Source organism: Cnephaeus nilssonii, assembly GCF_951640355.1.
Source record: "Cnephaeus nilssonii genome assembly, chromosome: 7".
In the NCBI taxonomy this organism is placed as follows: domain Eukaryota; kingdom Metazoa; phylum Chordata; class Mammalia; order Chiroptera; family Vespertilionidae; genus Cnephaeus; species Cnephaeus nilssonii.
In genome coordinates, this window is record NC_137078.1 from 32161282 (window position 1) to 32182241 (window position 20960).

Consider the following 20960-nt stretch of genomic DNA (forward strand, 5'->3'; position numbering starts at 1 on the left):
CATGATCGTCAAAGAGAAAGTGTTCTATATCAGAGACACAAAACAGGACTTTCCTGTGAATAACAAGCAGAAATCCCCTAAAGGAACAGAAGCACCCGTATGCCATGAACTGCACCAGAAAGTTAAATAGGAAGAATGTCAGCATTCGCCAGTGACAGAGGCTCCGCATACAGTTTACAACTTCTTCTGTCTTGCCCTGAAGACTTTTAACTTAACTGCCATAGGAGGAGGGGGAGAAATAAAGAGGAAATACGCAAATGAACCTTAGGCCTGGCAAAGACCTTAAACCATCCAATTTTTCCAGATGATCTAAAATTTATGGTCCTTTTATACATTATAGTGTGTTTTTTATATCAACCTTTTATATTAAGAGCTTGAAATACTGAAATATTTAATTCCATTTTATGGTCTAAGAACAATTTTCTTAGACAATATGACCATATTTACAACTGTACCTACAGATACCACAAGATAACTTTTCATTTTATCCCATTAATATCAACTTCATCTTTGTTCATCTTTTGCTAGGTTGCCAGTATCAAAGATTTAAGGGGAAAAAATGTATTACGGGAAACAGAAAGTTCAACTGAGAAGATTCTATTCATTAACTTAATTTTCTGTGAATGAATAAGACTGCCATGATTGAACATTTCCCAGATTACTGAAAACCAGTGTCCATGAAGCAGTTTAAGAAATCCTAACCTAGTTTAAGGCTCAAAACAACTATCTAAGAGAAAACATAAAGACTTCACTATCAGAGATAAATCTTACTTAATTCTTTATCAAAACCAGCAGTAGCAGCTTCAGTTATCACTGATCTTAACCTCAACAGAGCACAATCACTAAGCATAACATATTTTTAAAAATTCTCTGCAACTGCTCAATACTAATCTCACTTACCCAGCCAATCTAGTCATTTCACGGCCAGCCAAAACTATTCGACCCAAAGCTTGAGACATCCGCAAAAGCATCCTTCCACTTTGGTAGTAATCCTTAAATAGAAATAAATATTAGTTTTCACTTACATTTCTAAGATTAAACACTAGGTTTTCTTTTCTTTTCTTTTCTTTTTAAAACCTTACCCAAGGATATTTTTTCCATTAATTTTGAGAGAGTGGAAGGGCAGGGGAGAGACAGGTAGAGAGAAACATCGATGCGAGAGAAACACATCGATTGGCTGCCTCCTGCTCATGCCCCGACAGGGACCAGGGATCAAGCCTACAACCAAGGTATGTGCCCTTGACTGGAATCAAACCTGGGACCCTTCTGTCCAAAAGCTGACGCTCTATCCACTGAGCGAAACCAACTAGGGCAAAAACTAGGTTTTCCTTATTTTTAAATTTAAATTTTCAATGTACCATTATTATTATTACTACTTTACCTCCAGAAGTTCTGAATGTGTACTCTTGAGATGTCGAGGATGAGACAAATCTAGGAAAGGGCGGCTGACAACTAGGTAACCAACTACAGTGGCAAGATCTGAAACAAAGCAATTAAGATTTAAAATACTCCACTTTTTCCACAAATTTCATTCCATTATCTCTTTTATAGCATACGTACATTTGGCAATTATGCTATCGATGAAGCCCATAGAAAACCGAAACAAAATGAAATTATGCAGGTGTTCCACCTGGCAGAAAGCAAAAGCAAAAATATAATTATTTTCTATGTTTAAAAAACACACAAATTTACCATAAGGATAAAAGAAACTGTATAATATATTTATTCAACAAATATTTACTGAGTGCAAATAATTTCTGATTATATTGTATATCACATTTCATCAAGCACAATGATGATCTCACAGCAGGTGCCAAACAAACACTTCATGAAACCACTTTTATACAAACAGAATGAAAATTTCATAAAGAATGTTAATGTGGGATCCTTTACATGTAATAGTACAATGATATTTATTCACAATACTATCAGATACATATATGCTTTGCTTTGTTTTGATTATTGGTTGTTAATAATCAAAACAAAAAGATCAGAAGGATGAGAGCATTTAGGTTGAACACTAGCAGTCCAGATTGGCACTCAAAATGCTTTACTTTAGTTGGAGACATGCGGTTTGTGATGAATAGTATCACTACTCAATCTAAATTAAGGCCACAAAGTCCGAGTGTGTAGCTTTAATCTGAGCATGCATTATCTCAAAATTACAATTCTAAAAATATTTTTTTATTCTGCATCTTTAGTGTTCTCACATTTTTCATCTATCGGATTGTTCAAGGTCCTGCATGATCTGTCACACCTCATCTGCTTCTACTTTGCTCCTTTGACTGAGTTCCAGAAATGCAGCTTTCGAAAACATGCTCCTGCCTAAGGCTTTCTTCTTGCCGTGCTCACTGCCAGGAATAAGTCTTCTGAGATACTGATATTTTGCAACTAACACCCCCCACTTCAAACGGGCTTCTGATGAAATGCCATCTCCTCAAAAAAGATCTTCTTGCCTTCCTAGCTAAAATACCTAATAAACAGCCTCCATCATACTCTACCACTTTATCTTTTTATATCTTTGGTCACAGAGTTCATTACCATCTGAAATCATAGAAAATACCCAGTTGTTTACATGTTTATTGACTCCTCCACTAAAATGTGGCTTTCCTAAGTACTGGCTAGCTTGCTCTTACTACCTTCTGCAAAAGAACAATGGCTGGAACATTTATTCAATGAATGCTGTGTGCTACAACCTGTGCTCAATACGGAAGATACAACAATGAATAGAACAGATAAAGTTCCTGAGCTCATGGAGTTTACATTCTAATGAAACAGACAAACTAATAAACAAACAAACCAGGTAATTATAAATTGCAATATATGCATTTAAGGACACAGATCATTAAAATGGAAAGTAACTGGTAGAGGCCATTTCAGACAGACTAATCAGAGAAGGCAAGGCATCAACAAGATGTAAACTTTTGGGATGAAATGTAAAGGATAAGTATAAACAGGCCATGTGAAGAGTGGGCTGTTGAACAACAGTGTCCTGGAAAATTACCTTAAATGCAATTTAGTGAGCACTATCAAAGTTGTCATGTTAAATATACATAAGGCAAAAATCCAATTTATGAAATAATTTTAAATGGCAACCATTTTAATCTTCTTAAGTCACTTCAAATATGTATTAAATTTCACCAGCTTCAACTAAAATGTAAGCTCCATAAAGGCAGGATTTTGCCATCACATTCACCGCTATTAACACATTAGCACCTAGAACAGACTCAGGCAACTAGATGGCATTCAATATCTTCTGAATGAATAATAAATAAAATTACTTGAATTCAAATTTTCCAAGTGGCAAGTAAATAAAAACTGAAATATAGTTTTCAAAAGAAACAATGTTTATATTCTAAATCAAGGGCCAACGAACTATGGCCCACAGTCCAAATCCAGCCTTTATTAGAACACAGCCACACTCATTCATGTATATATAGTACTAGAGGCCCGGTGCACGCAATTCATGCACTTGGCGGGGGCGGGGGAGGGGGTTGTTCAGCCCAGCCCATACTCTCTCTGTATGGGAGCCCTCGAGGGATGTCCGACTGATGGATGTCCAACTGATGTCAGCCGGCAGACGGACATCCCTAGGGGTCCTTAGTACTGCTGCGGAGCCTGGCTTTGGCTAAGCAGTGCTCCCCCTTGGGGAACGCACTAACTACCAGGGGGCAGCTCCTCCTGGGTTGAGTGTCTGCCCCCTGGTGGTCAGTGAGCATCATAGTGACCAGTCATTCCACCGTTTGGTCAATTTGCATGTTAGCCTTTTATTATATAGGCTACTAGAGGCCCAATACACGAAATTCGTGCAAGAGTAGGCCTTCCTTCCCCCAGCTGCCGGCACCGGCTTCCCTCTGGCACCCGGGACCTGGGCTTCCCTCACAGCCCTGGCTTTGTCCAGAAGGTCTTCTGGTCTAATTAGCATATTACGCTTTTATTATTATAGATTATAGATGGCTACATTTGAGTGGCAGAGTTTAATACCTTTAATAGAGACCATAAGGCCTGAAAAGCCTAAACTATGTATGTATTATCTTGTTCTTTACAGAAAATATTTGCTGGCACTTGCTCTAAATAATCTTCACAGTATTTTCATGAATGTTATTAAAACAAATTTTCTGTACAAATCACTAAATTTATGACTAAATAAGACTCCTATGCAACCTCTTTAAAAATATGCTGACAATTATTTTAATAAATCTACCATTTTATAATTAGGCAACTTAATATATTGATATGATAGTTTTTATTCTCATATTGTTTACTGAAAACAATATATTTGTATTTTTACATAAGCAAAAAAAAAAAAAAAAAAACCTTTCCCAAATACATGAGCCTCAAGCATGTTTTCTTACCAGTTTTTTGAAGACTGCATGGATTGTCTGCTTTTCTCTTTTATTCCCATCATAAAAGGCAATTTCTTCACTATTAAAAAAATAATTTAGCAATTAATTTTTATGTTAACCAAGCCTGAAAAATTGCAAAACAGTAATTTATGACTGAATTTTTTTTTTAAATGGGCATTTTGTGACTAAGAGCTTACCAAGTACATCTCAAGCAGTGATCTGCACTTGAGACCCAGCTCCAGGCTCAGTTGATCAGAGCATAGGAATACATACCTGACTAGATCCTAGACTGGACTGCAACCATGTGTTGTATGGGCCGTATGTATCTGGCTGGGAAAAGTGTGCTGAGCTAACCCTCAGAAATCAGAATGAAGAAATAAGAAATGAGAAGGAAGCTGCCATGATATACAGAAGGCAGGACAGGGACAGCCATCATTAACTACAAATTGAGTACAGACCAAGATAGGAAGGAAAGGGGAAAACAACAGCTAGAGAAAGACAGGTAGTGACGCCATGACATACAGCCTTTGAAAGACAGAAAAGCAAACTCAGACTTCACGGCCTCACAGTGCCAGCTCCCAGGGGGCCTAGTTCATAATTGTTCTTCTTCTTGGAACCCCACCATATCCTCACAACTTGTGTTTTCTTGAGCTGGTTAGAATGGGCCCACAGGGCCACAAGGGTCTTGACTAGAAAGAAAAGGTGGGTTTACAGATGAAGAAAGGTTCAGTGTAATTAAGTGAATTTGCTAAAGTCATACAGCTAGCAAGTCAAGCAGCTGAGATTAAAAATGACCATATCTGACCCTCATGTTTCAGTCTTTCCATTTTATTCAGTATGATATAAACTTTCCCAGCAAAGCACCTCTTACAGCAAAGGAAAGTAAAGATTTACATAGGAGTCCTGAAGGCACAGTTAAAACAGCCTTCAATAAACACTTAATAATTATTTCAAGTTTCTTTTCTCCCTTAATAATTTATGGGAATTACATATTCTATTCCAAAACATGCCTGTATTTCTCCATCATAAGAATAAGGCAACTTCTATTTCAACTCCTTCAAGTAAAATTAACTTTCCATAAAGACTCATCATATTTGACCTGTTTCATGGTTCCCTAGATACAATGATAGAGCCCAAAGCATCAGAAACAGAAATATAATTCTACACCTGTAATTAGTTTTCTTACTTCCTTCGATCTCCTCTTCATATTTAAGCTGATGAAGGAAGATGGGATAAGAATTCTACTTCCCCTGAACTGAGTCAGCTTAGACCCCCTCTAAAACCTGAAAGGACAAGACATCCTAGAGTACTGATGCCTGCCTTTCCAACATCTATTCTCATCCTCATCCTTTTTCCTAAGAGAACCCTAATTTTCTTAGTTACCTAACCTTGTCATGTTATCCAAAGGTTTGGTAATGGCCTCAACACCATCTACAGGGGATGAGTTTCTATGTTCTAAGCCAATCATTTTGCTGTAAATGCTTGAGGCATGACTGAGCAAATCACAATTCTGGCCAATGAGATGTGAAAAAAGGTCGGCAGTAGGGCTTTTGGGGAAGCTGCCTTGCTCTCATACAGCAGAAGAGATGGCTCCATTTTTGTTTCCAGACTTTTTGCAAGGGAAGAAGCTTAATGAGATTTGGAACTACTTTTGAAATCTTGTTATCACAACAAGAACCAAGATGAAGAAAGGGGCAACATAAAAGGAGGCAGAGCAAAGAGAACATCAAAGAAGCGTCAGGAACTGCTCTACCTTCAGAGTTCTTATGTGAAGTAGTAAATGTCCTTAGGTTGGAGCCCTCTGAGTCAGGGTTTTCTGTTTCTTACAATAGAAAGAATCCTAGCTGATACCATCTTTCAGTCACTTGGCAAATCACCTCTCTATGCAACCATCTAGTTCTGCCTCCCTGGAGCATAAAACCTTATTTAAAACCAGTACCATTTTAGCAATCTAAGGAAGTAAAGGAAGAGGGAACTATTAAAAGAGTAATTTTTTAAATGTCAATAGGATAATAATAAATGTTATTACCCTAAAAATAACATACAGTTGACAGTCAAAATATGAGAAAATTTACTGAGCACCGCTACGTATCAAAAACTGTCCTATAAACAGACTGAGGAATGAGGGAAAAGGGGAGGGAAGGTGGGAAGAGATTAACCAAAGAACTTATATGCATACTAGAGGCCCGGTGCAAATTCATGCAGGGGGTGGGGGGAGGTGTCCCCCTCGAGGGATGTCCGACTGCCCGTTTAGGCCAGATCCCGATAGGCAGTCGGACATCCCTCTCACAATCCAGGACTGCTGGCTCCCAACTGCTCGCCTGCCTGCCTTCCTGAATGCCCCTAACCACTTCTGCCTGCCAGCATGATCACCCCCTAACCACTTCCCTGCCAGCCTGATTGATGCCTAACTGCTCCCCTGCCAGCCTGTTTGCCCCTAACTTCCCTCCCCTGCAGGCTTGATCACCCCCAACTGCCCTCCCTTGCAGGCCTGGTCCCTCCCAACTGCCCTCCCCTGCTGGCCTGATCACCCACAACTGCCCTCCCTTGCAGACCTGGTCCCTCCCAACTGCCCTCCCCTGCTGGCCATCTTGTGGTGGCCATCTTGTGTCCACATGGGGGTAGCCATCTTGCGTGTTGGAGTGACTGTCAATTTGTATATTACTCTTTTATTAGATAGGATATGCATGACCCATGGACACAAATAATAGAGTGGTAGAGAGTGGTGGGAGAGGATTGGGATCTGGGTAAACGGGGAAATGGGGGGGGGGGGGGGCAGGGGAAGGGGTAGATATTTATAATGCTCTCAATAATAAATATTAAAAAAAATAAAAGAAAAATTTAAAAATCTGTCCTATAGCCCTGGCTGGTTTGGCTCAGTGGATAGAGCATCAGCCTGCAGACTAAAGAGACCCAGGTTTGGTTCTGGTCAATGGCACATGCCCGGGTTGCAGGTTCGATCCCAGTGGGGGCATGCAGGAGGCAGCCTATCAGTGATTCTCTTTCATCAATGATGTTTTTATCTCTCCCTCTCCCTTCCTCTCTGAAATCAATAAAAATGTATTTTGGGGGGAAAAAACTATCCTGTAAGCTATATATATTTCATATTTAATCCTCAAAATTGGCCTATGTTATCTACCTATTATAAACAAAAAAAGTGAAGCTATAAACAACATGCCAAAAGTCATTGAATATGTATAATGGATGAGTAGAAGAGGTAGATTTTGAAACTAATCAGGCTGGCTCCAAAGCTCAATACTTTTTCTCCCTATTTTGGATTTTTGTGGAAAATAGGTAGAGGCACATGCAGTAAGACTGAATTACTGAGTATTACAAACACAGTCTTAAAAATATTTTGGGATAAGTTGAGACAAAATTTTCTTTGAAGTATTATACGTAAATTTGAATTGTATTTTGACTATGTTTAAAGTAAAATTAACAGAAAATTAGTCAATAACATAAAGAGGTGAATCAGAGATAATACATAGTTAACTAGAAAAAAGGTTATAAAACTGATATCCTTCAAAATGTATATTTTCAAAAGAGGTAAATACACATACACCCCTAATTTCAGTAACAGAGTTACTGATTTTTGAAGTCAACTTACATGATATCAATATCCATAAAAATAAATTTTTAGTACAGCTAAATACATTTAATACATTTCTCCTTACCTGTTTGTGATGAGCCGGGAATTAACATATCTATACTCTCCTTCGTACTTTTGCTCAGTTATTGTCATCTTACCAATGGGTCTTCTAAGTCGAGTTAGGAACAGCCCAGAAACAAGCAAATAGGCCATCATGCTCGCTGGGCCCTATTATTATTGCAAGAGAAAGATACAAAGTTCAAGGATATCTAATAAATTTACCGAACACAACGTATACAATTTCTATAATTAAGTTCTGACTTTGAGAGAAGTTGAACTTTTGATTAATTTTTCCCTTCTTTTCTGAAAAAAAAAAAAAGTATACACACACACACACACACACACACACTGGACCTCTAAGCTTTTACTACTCATCTACTCCTCCTCCCACCTCTGGCAGCTTATCTCCAGCTCTCCCAAATATGCTCACCTAAGAACTCCTAATTGCAGTCAGTCATCATCACTCTTTATGGCATCTAAAACTCTTCCAATGGAACTCTTCTTGATATTTACTCAAGATTCCACAATAATTCAGATCTCCTTTTTACCTTCTCTTTGAATGTTAATATCCTCTGAGGTTTCTTTCTTAGCTTTCTTCTCCCAAATTTATATCTCTAGTCCCATCACTCCTAAAACTCCAAGGCATTATTTCCAAGCACTATTCATCACCTCACTGCTCTGTAGAGCCTCAAGCTTAGCTCCTCCAAACAAACTCCATCTGCCTTTCCATTCTCATACATCTTGCTTCCAGCTCTACATTTTCTAACTTGGTAAGGGACCTCATCACCCATTGACCATTCCAAGAAAAAATCTTCAAGCTGACCTTTCCAAGCTCATCACGACATTTCCCTCATTCCCATATATATGCTATGTTCTGCCATACTAAAATAACTGTTTCCTGAACATGCCATTAATGAAGTTGTTCTTATGTCTGGCAAGCCTGAAATTTAGGGATGTCTACTCATCCTCCTCAAAGCAGCTCAAATATCACCTCCAATTCTTCCAAGAGTAAGTACTTTATTCAAACTTCTATTATTGGACTTATCACTCTGCATTATAATTGCTTAAATACCTCTTTTACCAGATCATAATCCCTCCTCAGTGGTTCCTGTCTTACTCATCTTTTGATTCCTACTACCCAGCACAATATGTGTAGAATACAGTGTGTATTCAAGATGTTTAAAATTAAATACGACTGATTCAATGCATTGCAATAAGTATGGGCAAAAATATTACTAAAACATAGTTTTTACCTTCAAAAAAATGAAGAATCAGATAAAATGTAAAAAGAACCATAAAAATATTACAGCATAGAGACAAGAGGGATTAGGTCTATTCACTTCTTATAATGAAAACATGCTATAAGAATAAGTCTGGATCATGAAATAGCAAAAAGTAAGAAAAGTAGACAATAAAACTCAAATAGAAAACTGCTTTTCCCAGTTTTTTGGAAAAACCACTATATAAATTATTTACTAATCAACTACAAAATATCCTATCTAATAAAAGGGTAATATGCAAATTAACCATCACTCCATCACAAATATGGCGGCACCCATAGCCACAAGATGGCGGCACCCAGTCCCCTCATCCTCGCCAGAGTCCCCCAGTCCTGGTGGGGCTGCCGCTGAGAACGGGCAGCGTGAGCAGCATGGAGGAATGCTTGCTTCGTCGCCATGGCAACGGAGGGCCTCTGGGCAGCGGGCGCGGAGTGGCTGGCGTGGGGCGCTTGCTTCGTCGCTGTGGTGACGCCCCAGCCACAGAGGGCCTCTGGGTACAGGGGTGCCAGCCTGCAGCCTCCGTGGCCGAGCGCAGGCCTGGAGAGGAGACGGTGGGCCCGCCTCCCACAGAAGCAGCGCAGCTCCTGCCGGCTCCCACGGAAGCGGCAGGCAGCCTACTGCGCGTGATATCGCGTGATGGGCTATTAGTATATCTATATATATATATATAAACAGGGGATATGCTAATTAGCTGGGTGTCACAACCGCTCAGGAGGAGGCTGCATCATGACCAATCAGGAGGAGCTGCGTGTGCAGATGGGCGGGAGGGGACTGCGTGCCGCCCCCAGCCCCAGAGACTGTGGGGAGGCTGGGGCTGGGGGCGGGCCGGAGCGGAGGCACAACACACAGGAGCGCCTGCCCCCACCCCAGCAGACACAATGCAGCGGCCGGTGCTACACGGGTCAGGCACGAGTCCCGGCCCTCCGCGGGATGCCTCCTCGCACGGGAGTGGAGACACAACACACGGAGAGGCTGGGGCTCGGGGAGGGCCAGAGCAGAGACACAACACACAGGAGCGCCTGCCCCCACCTCAGTGGACACAACATGGCGCCGGGGGTGTGCTCTGAGCGGCTGCCGCGTGGCTCGGAGCACGCCCCCACCCCAGCCAACACAACACGGCAGCCGGCGCTACACAGGTCAGGCGCGGATCCCAGCCCCCTGTGGGGTGCCTCCTCGCATGATTTCAATCAGTGCTGAGCCTCTAGTACAGTGATGGTGAACCTATGACACGCGTGTCAGCACTGACACGCGTAGCCATTTCTGATGACACGCGGCTGCATGCCGAAGATGAAACATTTGCTGCTCCTGAGGATGAAACATTTGCGACTAGAGTCTTGGAGTTAGTTTTTTCCTCAAAGTGACACACTACCTGAGTTATGCTCAGTTTTTTGGCGAAGTTTGACACACCACGCTCAAAAGGTTGCCCATCACTGCTCTAGTATATACACATACATACATACATATACACACATACACACACACACACACACCAACTACATTATTATATAGTTACTAGAGGCCCAGTGCACGAAACTGTGCACAGGTGGGGTCCCCCAGCCTGGCCGGTGATTGGGACGGGCCGGCCGGGGGGAAGGACCATGGGATGTTGGCCGACTGCAGGATGTTGGCTGTGGGAGCACACTGACCACCAGGGGGCAGCTCCTGCATTGAGCGTCTGCCCCCTGGTGATCAGTGCACGTCATAGCGACCAGATGACTGGTCGTTCAGTTGCTTAGGCTTTTATAATATATCCTATATCATTAAAAGCCTAATATGCTAAGTGTCCTGTCATCTGTTCAACCAATCAAAGCATAATATGCTAATGATATCTAATGATATGCTAAGGCCGCTCAACCGCTCACTATGACATGCACTGACCACCAGGGGGCAGATGGAAGATCAGTCGACCAGTCACTATGACATGCACTGACCACCAGGGGGCAGACGCTCCGACCAGTAGGATAGCTTGCTGCTGGGGTCTGGTTTATCGGGACTGAGTGAGATGGGCCTGACACACCCTGAAGCCCTCCCACAGCCCCTCCCAGATTGGCCAACCTCCCGCGTCCCTCCCTGGCCCCAATCATGCAGAGGTGGGGTTTCTCGGCCTGGCCTGCACCCTCTCACAATCTGGGACCCCTCGGGGGATGTTGGAGAGCCGGTTTCAACCCAATACCACAGGCCAGGCTGAGGGACCCCACCAATGCACTGGTCCCCTAGTATGCATATAAGATCTTTGGTTAATCTCTTCCTGCCCTCCCCGCTTCCCTCTGAGATTCATCAGTCTGTTCCAGTTTCCATGCCTGTGTGTTGAGCATCTGCTCACTGGTGGTCAGTGTGCGTCATAGCTACTGGCCGGTGGGCCGGTTGCTTAGGCTTTTATATATAGACTAGTGGTCCGGTGCACGAAATTCATGCACGGGGGAGGGGGGGTGTCCCTCAGCTCGGCCTGCACCCTCTCCAATCTGGGACCTCTCAGGGATCGGGCTTAAACCAGCAGTTGGACATCCCCCTTGCAATCTGGGACCGCTGGCTCCTAACCACTCACCGGCCTGCCTGCCTGCCTGATTGCCCCTAACCACTCTGCCTGCCAGCCTGCTTGCCCCCAACTGCTCCCCCACTGGCCTTCTTGCCCCCAACTGCCCCCCCCTTGCCATCCTGATCACCCCCAACTGACCCCTGCTGGCATGCTCACCCCCAACAGACCCCACCGCCAGCCTGATCGACCCAACGGCCTCCACCGCCAGCCTGCTTGCTCCCAACTGCCTCCACCTGCTGGCCTGCTCACCCCCAACTGTCCCCCCCGCCAGCCTGCTTGCCTCCAACTGCCCCCACTGCCGGCCCGATTGCCCCCAGCTGCCCCCCACTGCTGGCCTGCTCTCCCCCAACTGCCCCCCCCCCCCACTGCTGGCCTGATCACCCCCAGCTGCCCTCCCCTCCTGGCCTGATCGTCCCTAACTGTCTCTGCCTCAGCCCCGTCACCATGGCTTTGTCCAGAAGGACGTCTGAAAGGTCTCCCATAAGGTGTCCCTGTCTAATTAGCATATTACCCTTTTATTAGTATAGATAACAATAACATTACATATTAAATGACTAAAGTTAAACTTTAATAAGAATACTCAGGAAAAAATTAAAGGTCATTCTTACCAACACAAATATCAGAGACAGGGTAATTAGGCTCATGGAACAACCATTTATATTATTATAAAATATCCTTGAAACTGGTATAGCAATTCTAAAAGTATTTCTGATAATTTAACATTCAGATTTCTTATTTAAATCATTGTCTCCAAATCTCTTCTTAGACATTACTTTGCAACAATAAGTACATGTATGTTCAATGTTAAACACTGCACTTATGGTTATCAATACCACAAAAGTTTTCCAAGTATCTGATTTAAGGAAAATTTAAAAGCCATATTAGAAAAAATTTTAAAGATATAGTGTAGCATTATTTTATAACTAGACTTTATTAGGTAAATCTTATAAAAACATGTTCTTGAAATATAAAATATATTCTTACAAACCATCTAGCTATTTACAATACAGCATTATGGTAATTAAAAAAAAAAAAACAGAATAAAATAAACTCACCTGAGCTCCTATTGCACTCGTTAACTTGAAGATATATAAAACTATGTCTAAAAATGGCTGTAAAATAAATATAAGAAGGCATATCATTAAAAAGAACTAGGTTACCTAGACTGATAGCTAATAAAACATTAAATACAAAATGCTATTTAACATATAACATGTAATTGTTAACATGTAGAGTTCCCACTGTGTATAATGTACTGTAACAATATGTTGATCAATTATGAGATAAAAGGCAGTACTTATTGTCAAAAAATAGAAAATGGAAAAGCCTGACCAATGTCTACTGACTGCTGGGAAAAACTTTATCACTTTTCATCAACTAAGATAGCTCTACTGTGATAACTGACCATTAGTAACTAAGCAATTTCTCAAGGTAGTGCAAAGACATAAATAAAATGGCCCAAGTTGTAACTCCAAATGTGCTACCAGCTTTTCTGGTTTCTATATATCTTCACCTATAAAATGAGAGGCTCTTCCTGCTCTTATTATTGTTTGATTCTATTATTTTGTCAGAACATCTATATGTTGAAATAACATAGTAAGCCTATTTATGAATATAATCTTCTGATATAAAATTAAAATTTCTAGAACTAAAACAATACATTAAGAACCTCACACAGAGACAGCTCAACTGACATGCTAAAAGTGTTTTTTGAAGTGTTTCTCAAGAAATCCAAATTGTATTCATTCACTTAAGTTTATAGCCACCCCTTTTTAACTAATATATACATTACAAGGATCAGGGACTTGGTTTATTAATTGGCTTGTACTAATTTCTTTTCACCTTATAAATTATCATACTTGTGAAATTCAAGTATATTTAAAAGTTGATAAAAATGACTCATAATTTAAGTCAGAGTTCAAACAATAAAATAATATTAAAAGTAGATATACTGTAATGCATAGCAATTAATTTGGTATTTTATTCTATAGCAGATGTGACAACACCTGAGCTGTAGACTTGCTCAAGTGCCAAGATGTAAAGACTAGAAGTCGAAAAACTTTACATAATTACCCCCCACACACATATAGAACAAACTTTAAAATATGGTAATGGACTGATAAATCTCAGAGGGAAGGGGGAGACAGGAAAAGATTAACCAAAGAACTTACATGCATATATGCATAACCCATGGTCCCAGACCATAGTGTGGTAGGCCCGGGGGAGTGGGGTGGGATGGGGGTGGCGAGCAGGCGGGGAAAGAGGGGACATCTGTAATACTTCCAACAATAAAGATAAATTTAAACAATAAATAAATAAATATGGTAATGGGTGAAAAGAAAGCTGAATTACTGAACAACATAGTTTTGTCAGAGTTCCTAGAGTTTGGAGTCAGTTAGCAAAGGCTTCTAGAGAGCAGAATAAAGACAAGGTTTGGCATGAAGTAAAAAGGTATCTTAGCAGTGGGCCTATCATGAGGAGTGAATCTCTTGTGGATACATATTACTTTTCTAAGAATTGCCTATCCTCCCTCCATCCACCTGGCTGAAGCACAGCATTCCTGTTTTTACACTGTGACCAAGCCCCTTGCATACGGATATCTGGATCAATTGTCGCCAGAGGCAAAGGTGCTATAAATGGTCCAGTCTGAGACAAGCTCCCACCCCAGACCAAGAGCTGCACATGCGTCCAAGTGGGAAATGGAGCACCATCTAAAATGAAGAGGGGAGGAAATGCTGTGTAGATACCCACAGGTACCCACTACACGTCCAAGTCCATATCAGAGGTAATGGCCAAGAAGATAGCTTCACGAGAAGACTAGAGCAAAAGCTAAGGGTGGTGAGATAACATGAATGAGGTAAGAACTAAGGAATTAGAAGGAAAAACTGGTTAAGGCCTATCATCTAAAAGAACTTTGGCGATATTCTGGGAAGGGGGAGAAACAGTAATTAGAAAACTGAAATAAATTAGTATCTTATGAAAGCTTTTTAACTATTATTTAAATAATCCAATAGAGTTAGAGATACTGAAGGAGAGAAGTGGGCAGAAGGAAATGCTAGCCTAATGGTAATGGATGTAGAACTAGAAGCATAAATTGACCTCAGATCTCTTAACAATTGCAGAAAATAGACAGGTCAAAAGATAAAAATGTAAATTTTTGTTGTTTTACTGAAATCAGCCTGAATATTCTTATGAAATCTTTATATGACACTAAATTCTCAGTTCTTAGCTAAAGCACATTATAAAAATAACATTAAAAAATTAAATAATTATAGTTAAAACTATTATAACTCAAATTTTCTTATAAAAGTATTAAATATTTACAGGATGCTCTTATATGAATCAAAACAATCCTACATAAATTGGCTGAGATTCAAAATTCAATAAATTAACAAGTAATAATAAAAAATTAAGAAACTTACCTTACTAAGATTTGAATACAGATCAACTACACTGTTACAAAACTTTTCTACATCTTGTGTAAGCAGCTGGTCTGGGTTAGCTATTCTGTTGTCCAGATTTCCCATTTTGTAATATGTGAAAGCTCTAAAATAGCAATAAGAAAATGACTTTAAAACAAATGATATTAAAAACTCACATTATACTACTTAGTTCCTATTAATAGAAACAGAAAAGTTTGGAGCTGGACGAGACCCCAGAGATTGTCCTAATTTACTTTAAAGGTAAGGAAACAAGTCTAGAGAAGGATGACTTGCCAATTAATGGAAGAGCCAGAATTATAGATTCTAAATACTGAGTCTTTCCCTACATGTTTCTGGGTCTATAAGCAATGTTCTTGAAAACATAGCCAACAAAAAAGAAAATCTACATCTCAACATCATAAGTATTATCATTCAATTTAAGATTTTAATATAAAAATAGGTTATTACTTACTGGAGATACTCCTCATAGAGGTATTTAGTTAGCCTTACTCGGAAGCACAGTTTGAGCTCATTTAACCCAAACTTCAAGAAGTTATTAACCAGAGAGATCTAAAACAAACAAACACATATTACTGATTTTGCTTAATTTCTACTTACTAAATCATAATGTATTTCTCTGTCATTGGCTATGTCCCCAAATCCTATGATTTTTATAATTAATAGTCCAAATTTATGTAATTCAGTTCTGTTTTACTTAAAATTTACAAAGATACAAAAAGAACATGCTAAACCAAAGGCTCTATTATCCTGATATGTTAAACTTTACTTGGAACTTAATTTTAGAGTATGTTAATGTCATTAATTCTGAGAAGTTTCTTGCTACCTTTTAATTTGGTAGAAAAAAAGCCAAATATGTCACTTTCCTATCTAATGTAAAGGACTTGCTTTTAGAAGTACTGACATGTATGTGTATACTTTCTTCTTCCTACTACCAATGTTACAACCCCAGACAATGGAATTCTATACATATTGCATCTGCATTTGTTTTAAAAAGTAGTATAAATCGACCAGCATGGATCAGTGGTTGAGCATCAACCTATAAACCAGGAGATCATGGTTTGATTCCCAGTCGGGGTACATGCCCAAGTTGCAGGCTTGATCCCCAGTGTGGGGCGTGTAGGAGGCACCCAATAATGATTCTCTCTCATCACTGGTGTTTCTCTCTCTCTCTCTCTCTCTCCTTTCCCTTCTTCTCTGAAATCAATAAAAAAATATATTTTTTTTAAAAAGTCTTATACCTACAGATTATTTCTAGAGTCATATTTACTACTTTTTTCCATCATTATATTAAAAGTAGAGGCCCAGTGCATGAAATTCATGCACGGGTAAGGTCCCTAGCCCTAGGCCTGGCTGGCGATCAGGGCCAATTGGGGCCTCTGGCTGCTGGCCGGGGCCTTCCTTTGTTCCATGGTGGTCAGCACACATCATAGCAAACGATAGAACTCCCGGTCTCCCAGTCGAACTCCCGAGGGGACACTTTGCATATTAGCCTTTTATATATATAGATTAATTTTCCCATAGTTCGAGCCATATTTACATAAAATTTTTATCCAAAAAAACCCTGATTTTCTGCGGAATCTCAATTTTTGACTGATAGCTAAGCTACTTATCTCAGCTTTATTAAACCTAGCATATAATATAATTAATGCATTTTATAATCAAGTTCCTCCTTTTAACTCCTACATTTAAAATACTAAAATTCTTATAGTGCCAATAAAATGGAACAAAAACCAAAGCTAAGAAAATCACTTATAATGTAGAACAAATACTCACCTTTATTTTTAATAAATTCAGATAATAAATTCCAGTTTAACTTAAACTATATCAGTGGTTTAAGTTACTATAATATTGTGGCCTGAAGCAATAAATCTAAATCAGGATGACTGTGCCGCCCCCCCCCCCAACCTCAGCCCTGTGGGACATTTTTTATTTTCACACTGGGGGGGGGATGGGGGAGGGGGATACTACTGCCATTTAGTGGGATGCTATAAATATTCAAAAAACCTTGGCTTAAAGGTTAAAAAAATCCACATATGTAGACATTCTTTTAATTTTTCAATCTAGTGTAAAGGTTTACATTGAAATGTTCTACAACAGTTATAAAACTAAATTCAAAATAGGAACTTAGTATCATAAATCTTTAAAGAAGTTAATAAGTAAATATCCTTAAAGATTTTTGGAAGATGCAATTTTTTTCCCTGTATAAATTTAAAGAATTCCACTTACGAGAGGCATGGCAGCGATGAAGTTGAATAAGTATCTCTTGAAATCTTTTCTGCTACGACCAATGATACCACTGCAAACCACCACATGCAATGCATTAGTTGCAAAAGAAGCAATATTTTACACTAAGAAAACTTCTGAAAACAGCTGTAAAATTACTCTTGCAAATTTGTATTGAATCAAAAGAATAAGAAAAAAATATGCTAAATATTTTCTTATAAAAACATGTTTCCAACTTTTGAAATTTTATCATTTTAAACAGCTTTCTTGAAAATCACTCTATATAAAAGGCAACATTAAATAAGAGTAACTAGTTCTTTCCTTAGTAAAAATGTTATTTTTTTAAAAAGGCTTAGGCGCCACAAAAAGGATTTAGATGGCAAAACAATTAACTCTACAGACTCAGGAATGGGTTACTATGGATAAAACAAACTAATATTTGTCTTTAAAATGTTTTAACATTCTGATTCTGCCTTGTATGAACACATAGACTAATGAGAGATCAGCAAACTCGTACTATAAAATTCTTATTTTAAAGTTTATGGGCCATAGGGTCTCTGTTGCAAACACTCACTTTTGCTATTATAGAACAAAAATTTCCAAGAATGAACTGGCACTGTCCTAATAAAATGTTACCAGAACAGACGGCATTGGACTTTGACCTACAGGTCTACTTTGCTGACCCTGAGACTAAATAACTCAGTAAATCAATAGGGTTCCTCAGTCTCAAGGTCTGTTAACATACTTCAACTAAACCAGCTCCTCTTTTTTAAATCTGTTTTTGATCAATTTTACATACTTATTTGTTTGTAAAGTATCCATTAAGAACTTTTAATGTAAGGGTTCCACTACTTTGTTAAAAAGTTTGAAAGCCATTAATATCATAGAAGTAAAGAATATTTGAGTATTGTACATCTATGATCTAGTAAAGAGATAGAATTTATTTGATCATACACTTTCATCAAATAACATTAATACTTCAAGTATAAATAAAATATATTTTGAAAAATACTGCATTAAATTATTGAAACCTAACTACACACACACACAAACACACACACACATACATACACATACACACACACACAGGATGGGTATATGATGGAGAAATAATTTGCTTTAAATGAAGGATTAGGTGAATAATGCCAAGTTATGTTAGCTGATCTTTTAGAGGGGAAAAAAAATAATTCCATGGTCAAATAAATTCAGAAAAACCTGGGTTAAACAAAGCTAACAAATCTTTACTGAAAACCTTCTCAAAGCACTTAATGTATATGTGCACTGTAACTCTCTGAGAGGACTTTGTAGCATGTAGCACTTCCTCTGTCAAAACTAGCATTCCACAGAACATACTTTGGGAAATGTTACTTTAGACTGGTATAAAAATCAATAGTCCAATTTTGATACAACTACTAAAAAGTTAAAAAACTTAAGCTGAGCTAGAAAAAAGTTAAAATAGAACCACACAAAAGTGTTGTTTATAGCAATAAGAATATTAGAGACACGAAGCAATTAAGATAGAACAAAAGGTTTAGAGATTTAAAATTGTTTGAACCAAACTTTACATAAAACCAAGTGCTTTAAGTGCTGCCCAAGCTGCGAAACACACAAAATTATAAAACTTGGTAAAACACATGCCATCATTCAGCAATTGTTTACCACTGGAATAGCAGCTATAAATTTAAAAAATGGCTCCTTGAATAAAGCTTTATTTCTGCTTATTATTCCACTGCAAAAAAAAAAATAATAATGAACAATAATTTTATAGTAGCCCCAGTCATTATTACTTTCCATACATATAAGAATCTTATAAATAAAAAGATAAAGATGCTACTTGTAGCCAAATGGGTGAAAGTAAAATATATATGTCGATGATTACGTATAACAGCAACAAGATAAAAGGATTCACCTCCATATCATGTGATTACCACAGTTTCTTAAAGAAAACGTGTGTCCTATTTAAAATGTGCCCACACTCCAAAGTAATTAGCCACTGCTAACAAGCCTAAAAGGTATAAAGGATATTAAAATGAAGTACACTAAGGACCAAAACAGAAACAGATGAATCTAAACCTAATTTGGAAGACAAAAGGGAAACAATAGATAAATCCATTTACAATGCAGCTTTAGTAGCAAGTTAGAGAAATGCGTAAATTTCTCAAATAATGTTCCATATTATGAACTCACAATATTTTAAAACTTGTAATTTAACCAAATATAAAATAGTTCATATTTCTGCTATAGCAGAAGCTCAAAAATATTTATTAAGGAGAAAATTAACTTTAAAATGATCATTTCACAATTGGTAAATTTGGATTAAAAGTACTATATAAGGAAGTTCCTTATACTATTCTTGCAACATTTTTGTAAGTTTAAATTGTATCAAAATAAGTGTTTTAGAAACTACTAAATTTTTTTTAAATTTTTTTACATCTCATAACTAAAATTGCAACAAGATGATTACTCTACAATTAAAGGCTGGCTCATGCTACATAATAACTTTCCTCTATCCACAATCACCAATTAATTTAATGCATCACATACTCTTAGTAAGGCATTTTCTACAGGACAGTAAGTCTTTGAGAAAATATGCATTAGCATATATTCAATTAAAGTTGGAAATCTTTAGTTTAGAAGAGTAAATATTATACTTTTGGATTACAAAAACCTGAAATCAAAATCTGAATAAAAGAAAAAAACTTTTAAAAATAAACTAATCTCCTGTATTATACCATGATTCTGCAGGGTTTTAATATGTAACATATGACGAATTCTACACAGATATTTAATACTAGAGGCACGGTGCATGAAATTCGTGCACGAAGGGGGGGGTGAGTGCGGAGGGGTGTCCCTCAGCCCAGCCTGCACCCTCTTGCAATCTGGGACCCCTCAAGTAAGGTCCCTAGGTCTGGCCGGCGATCAGGGCCTAGCAGGGCTTTCCTTTCCCTGGCTGTGTGGGATGCAATTGCTTGGCTGGCCAGGGCTTCCCTCTGCAGGACGATCACTAGCCGGCCCCAAACACCCGCCACAGCATCGCTGGCTGGTGGCCTGGGCCTCCCTCTGTGGGGCAAACGATCACGGGGCTCCACGATCCATCACTAGGCAGAGGAAGGCCCCACCTACCCAGCCGGGTAGCCTGGGCCTCCCACTTTGGGGCAATCGATCACCCAGCAAAGGGAGACCCTGCCCACCTGGCCAGGGCCCTGCAATCAATCGCCACCCAGAGGGTGGCCTGAGCCTCCCTCTTTGGGACGATCACAGAGGGCCCTCCCATCGATCACCCCGCCAGCCAGTGGCCTAGGCCTCCCTCTTTGGGGCAATCGATTGTGGGCCTGGGCCTCCCCTCTGCAGGGTGATCTTGGGGCAATGTCAGGGCCCCCCAACCAATCGCATCGCACTCGCCTTGGCTGGCCTGGCACCAGTGTGTGTCATAGCGTGGTTGTCCAAAAGGTGGTTCTGCTGTTTGGTCGTTCGGTTGATTTG

The 20960-nt window shown here is 39.3% G+C and overlaps 1 protein-coding gene across 3 annotated transcripts in view; it reads right to left on the reverse strand.

The window, feature by feature from the left end:
- ABCD3 (ATP binding cassette subfamily D member 3) overlaps window positions 1–20960 on the reverse strand; it is an 86515-nt gene that overhangs the window by 27695 nt on the left and 37860 nt on the right. For all 3 annotated transcript variants that reach the window (XM_079777584.1, XM_079777583.1, XM_079777582.1), the window contains 9 exons: window positions 17481–17550; window positions 15706–15803; window positions 15234–15357; window positions 12867–12923; window positions 8021–8163; window positions 4356–4425; window positions 1561–1630; window positions 1382–1479; window positions 901–992 (listed from right to left, as the gene is read on the reverse strand). In XM_079777584.1, coding sequence (XP_079633710.1) covers window positions 901–992; window positions 1382–1479; window positions 1561–1630; window positions 4356–4425; window positions 8021–8163; window positions 12867–12923; window positions 15234–15357; window positions 15706–15803; window positions 17481–17550 — 822 coding nt within the window. The remainder of the gene's footprint in view (window positions 1–900; window positions 993–1381; window positions 1480–1560; window positions 1631–4355; window positions 4426–8020; window positions 8164–12866; window positions 12924–15233; window positions 15358–15705; window positions 15804–17480; window positions 17551–20960) is intronic.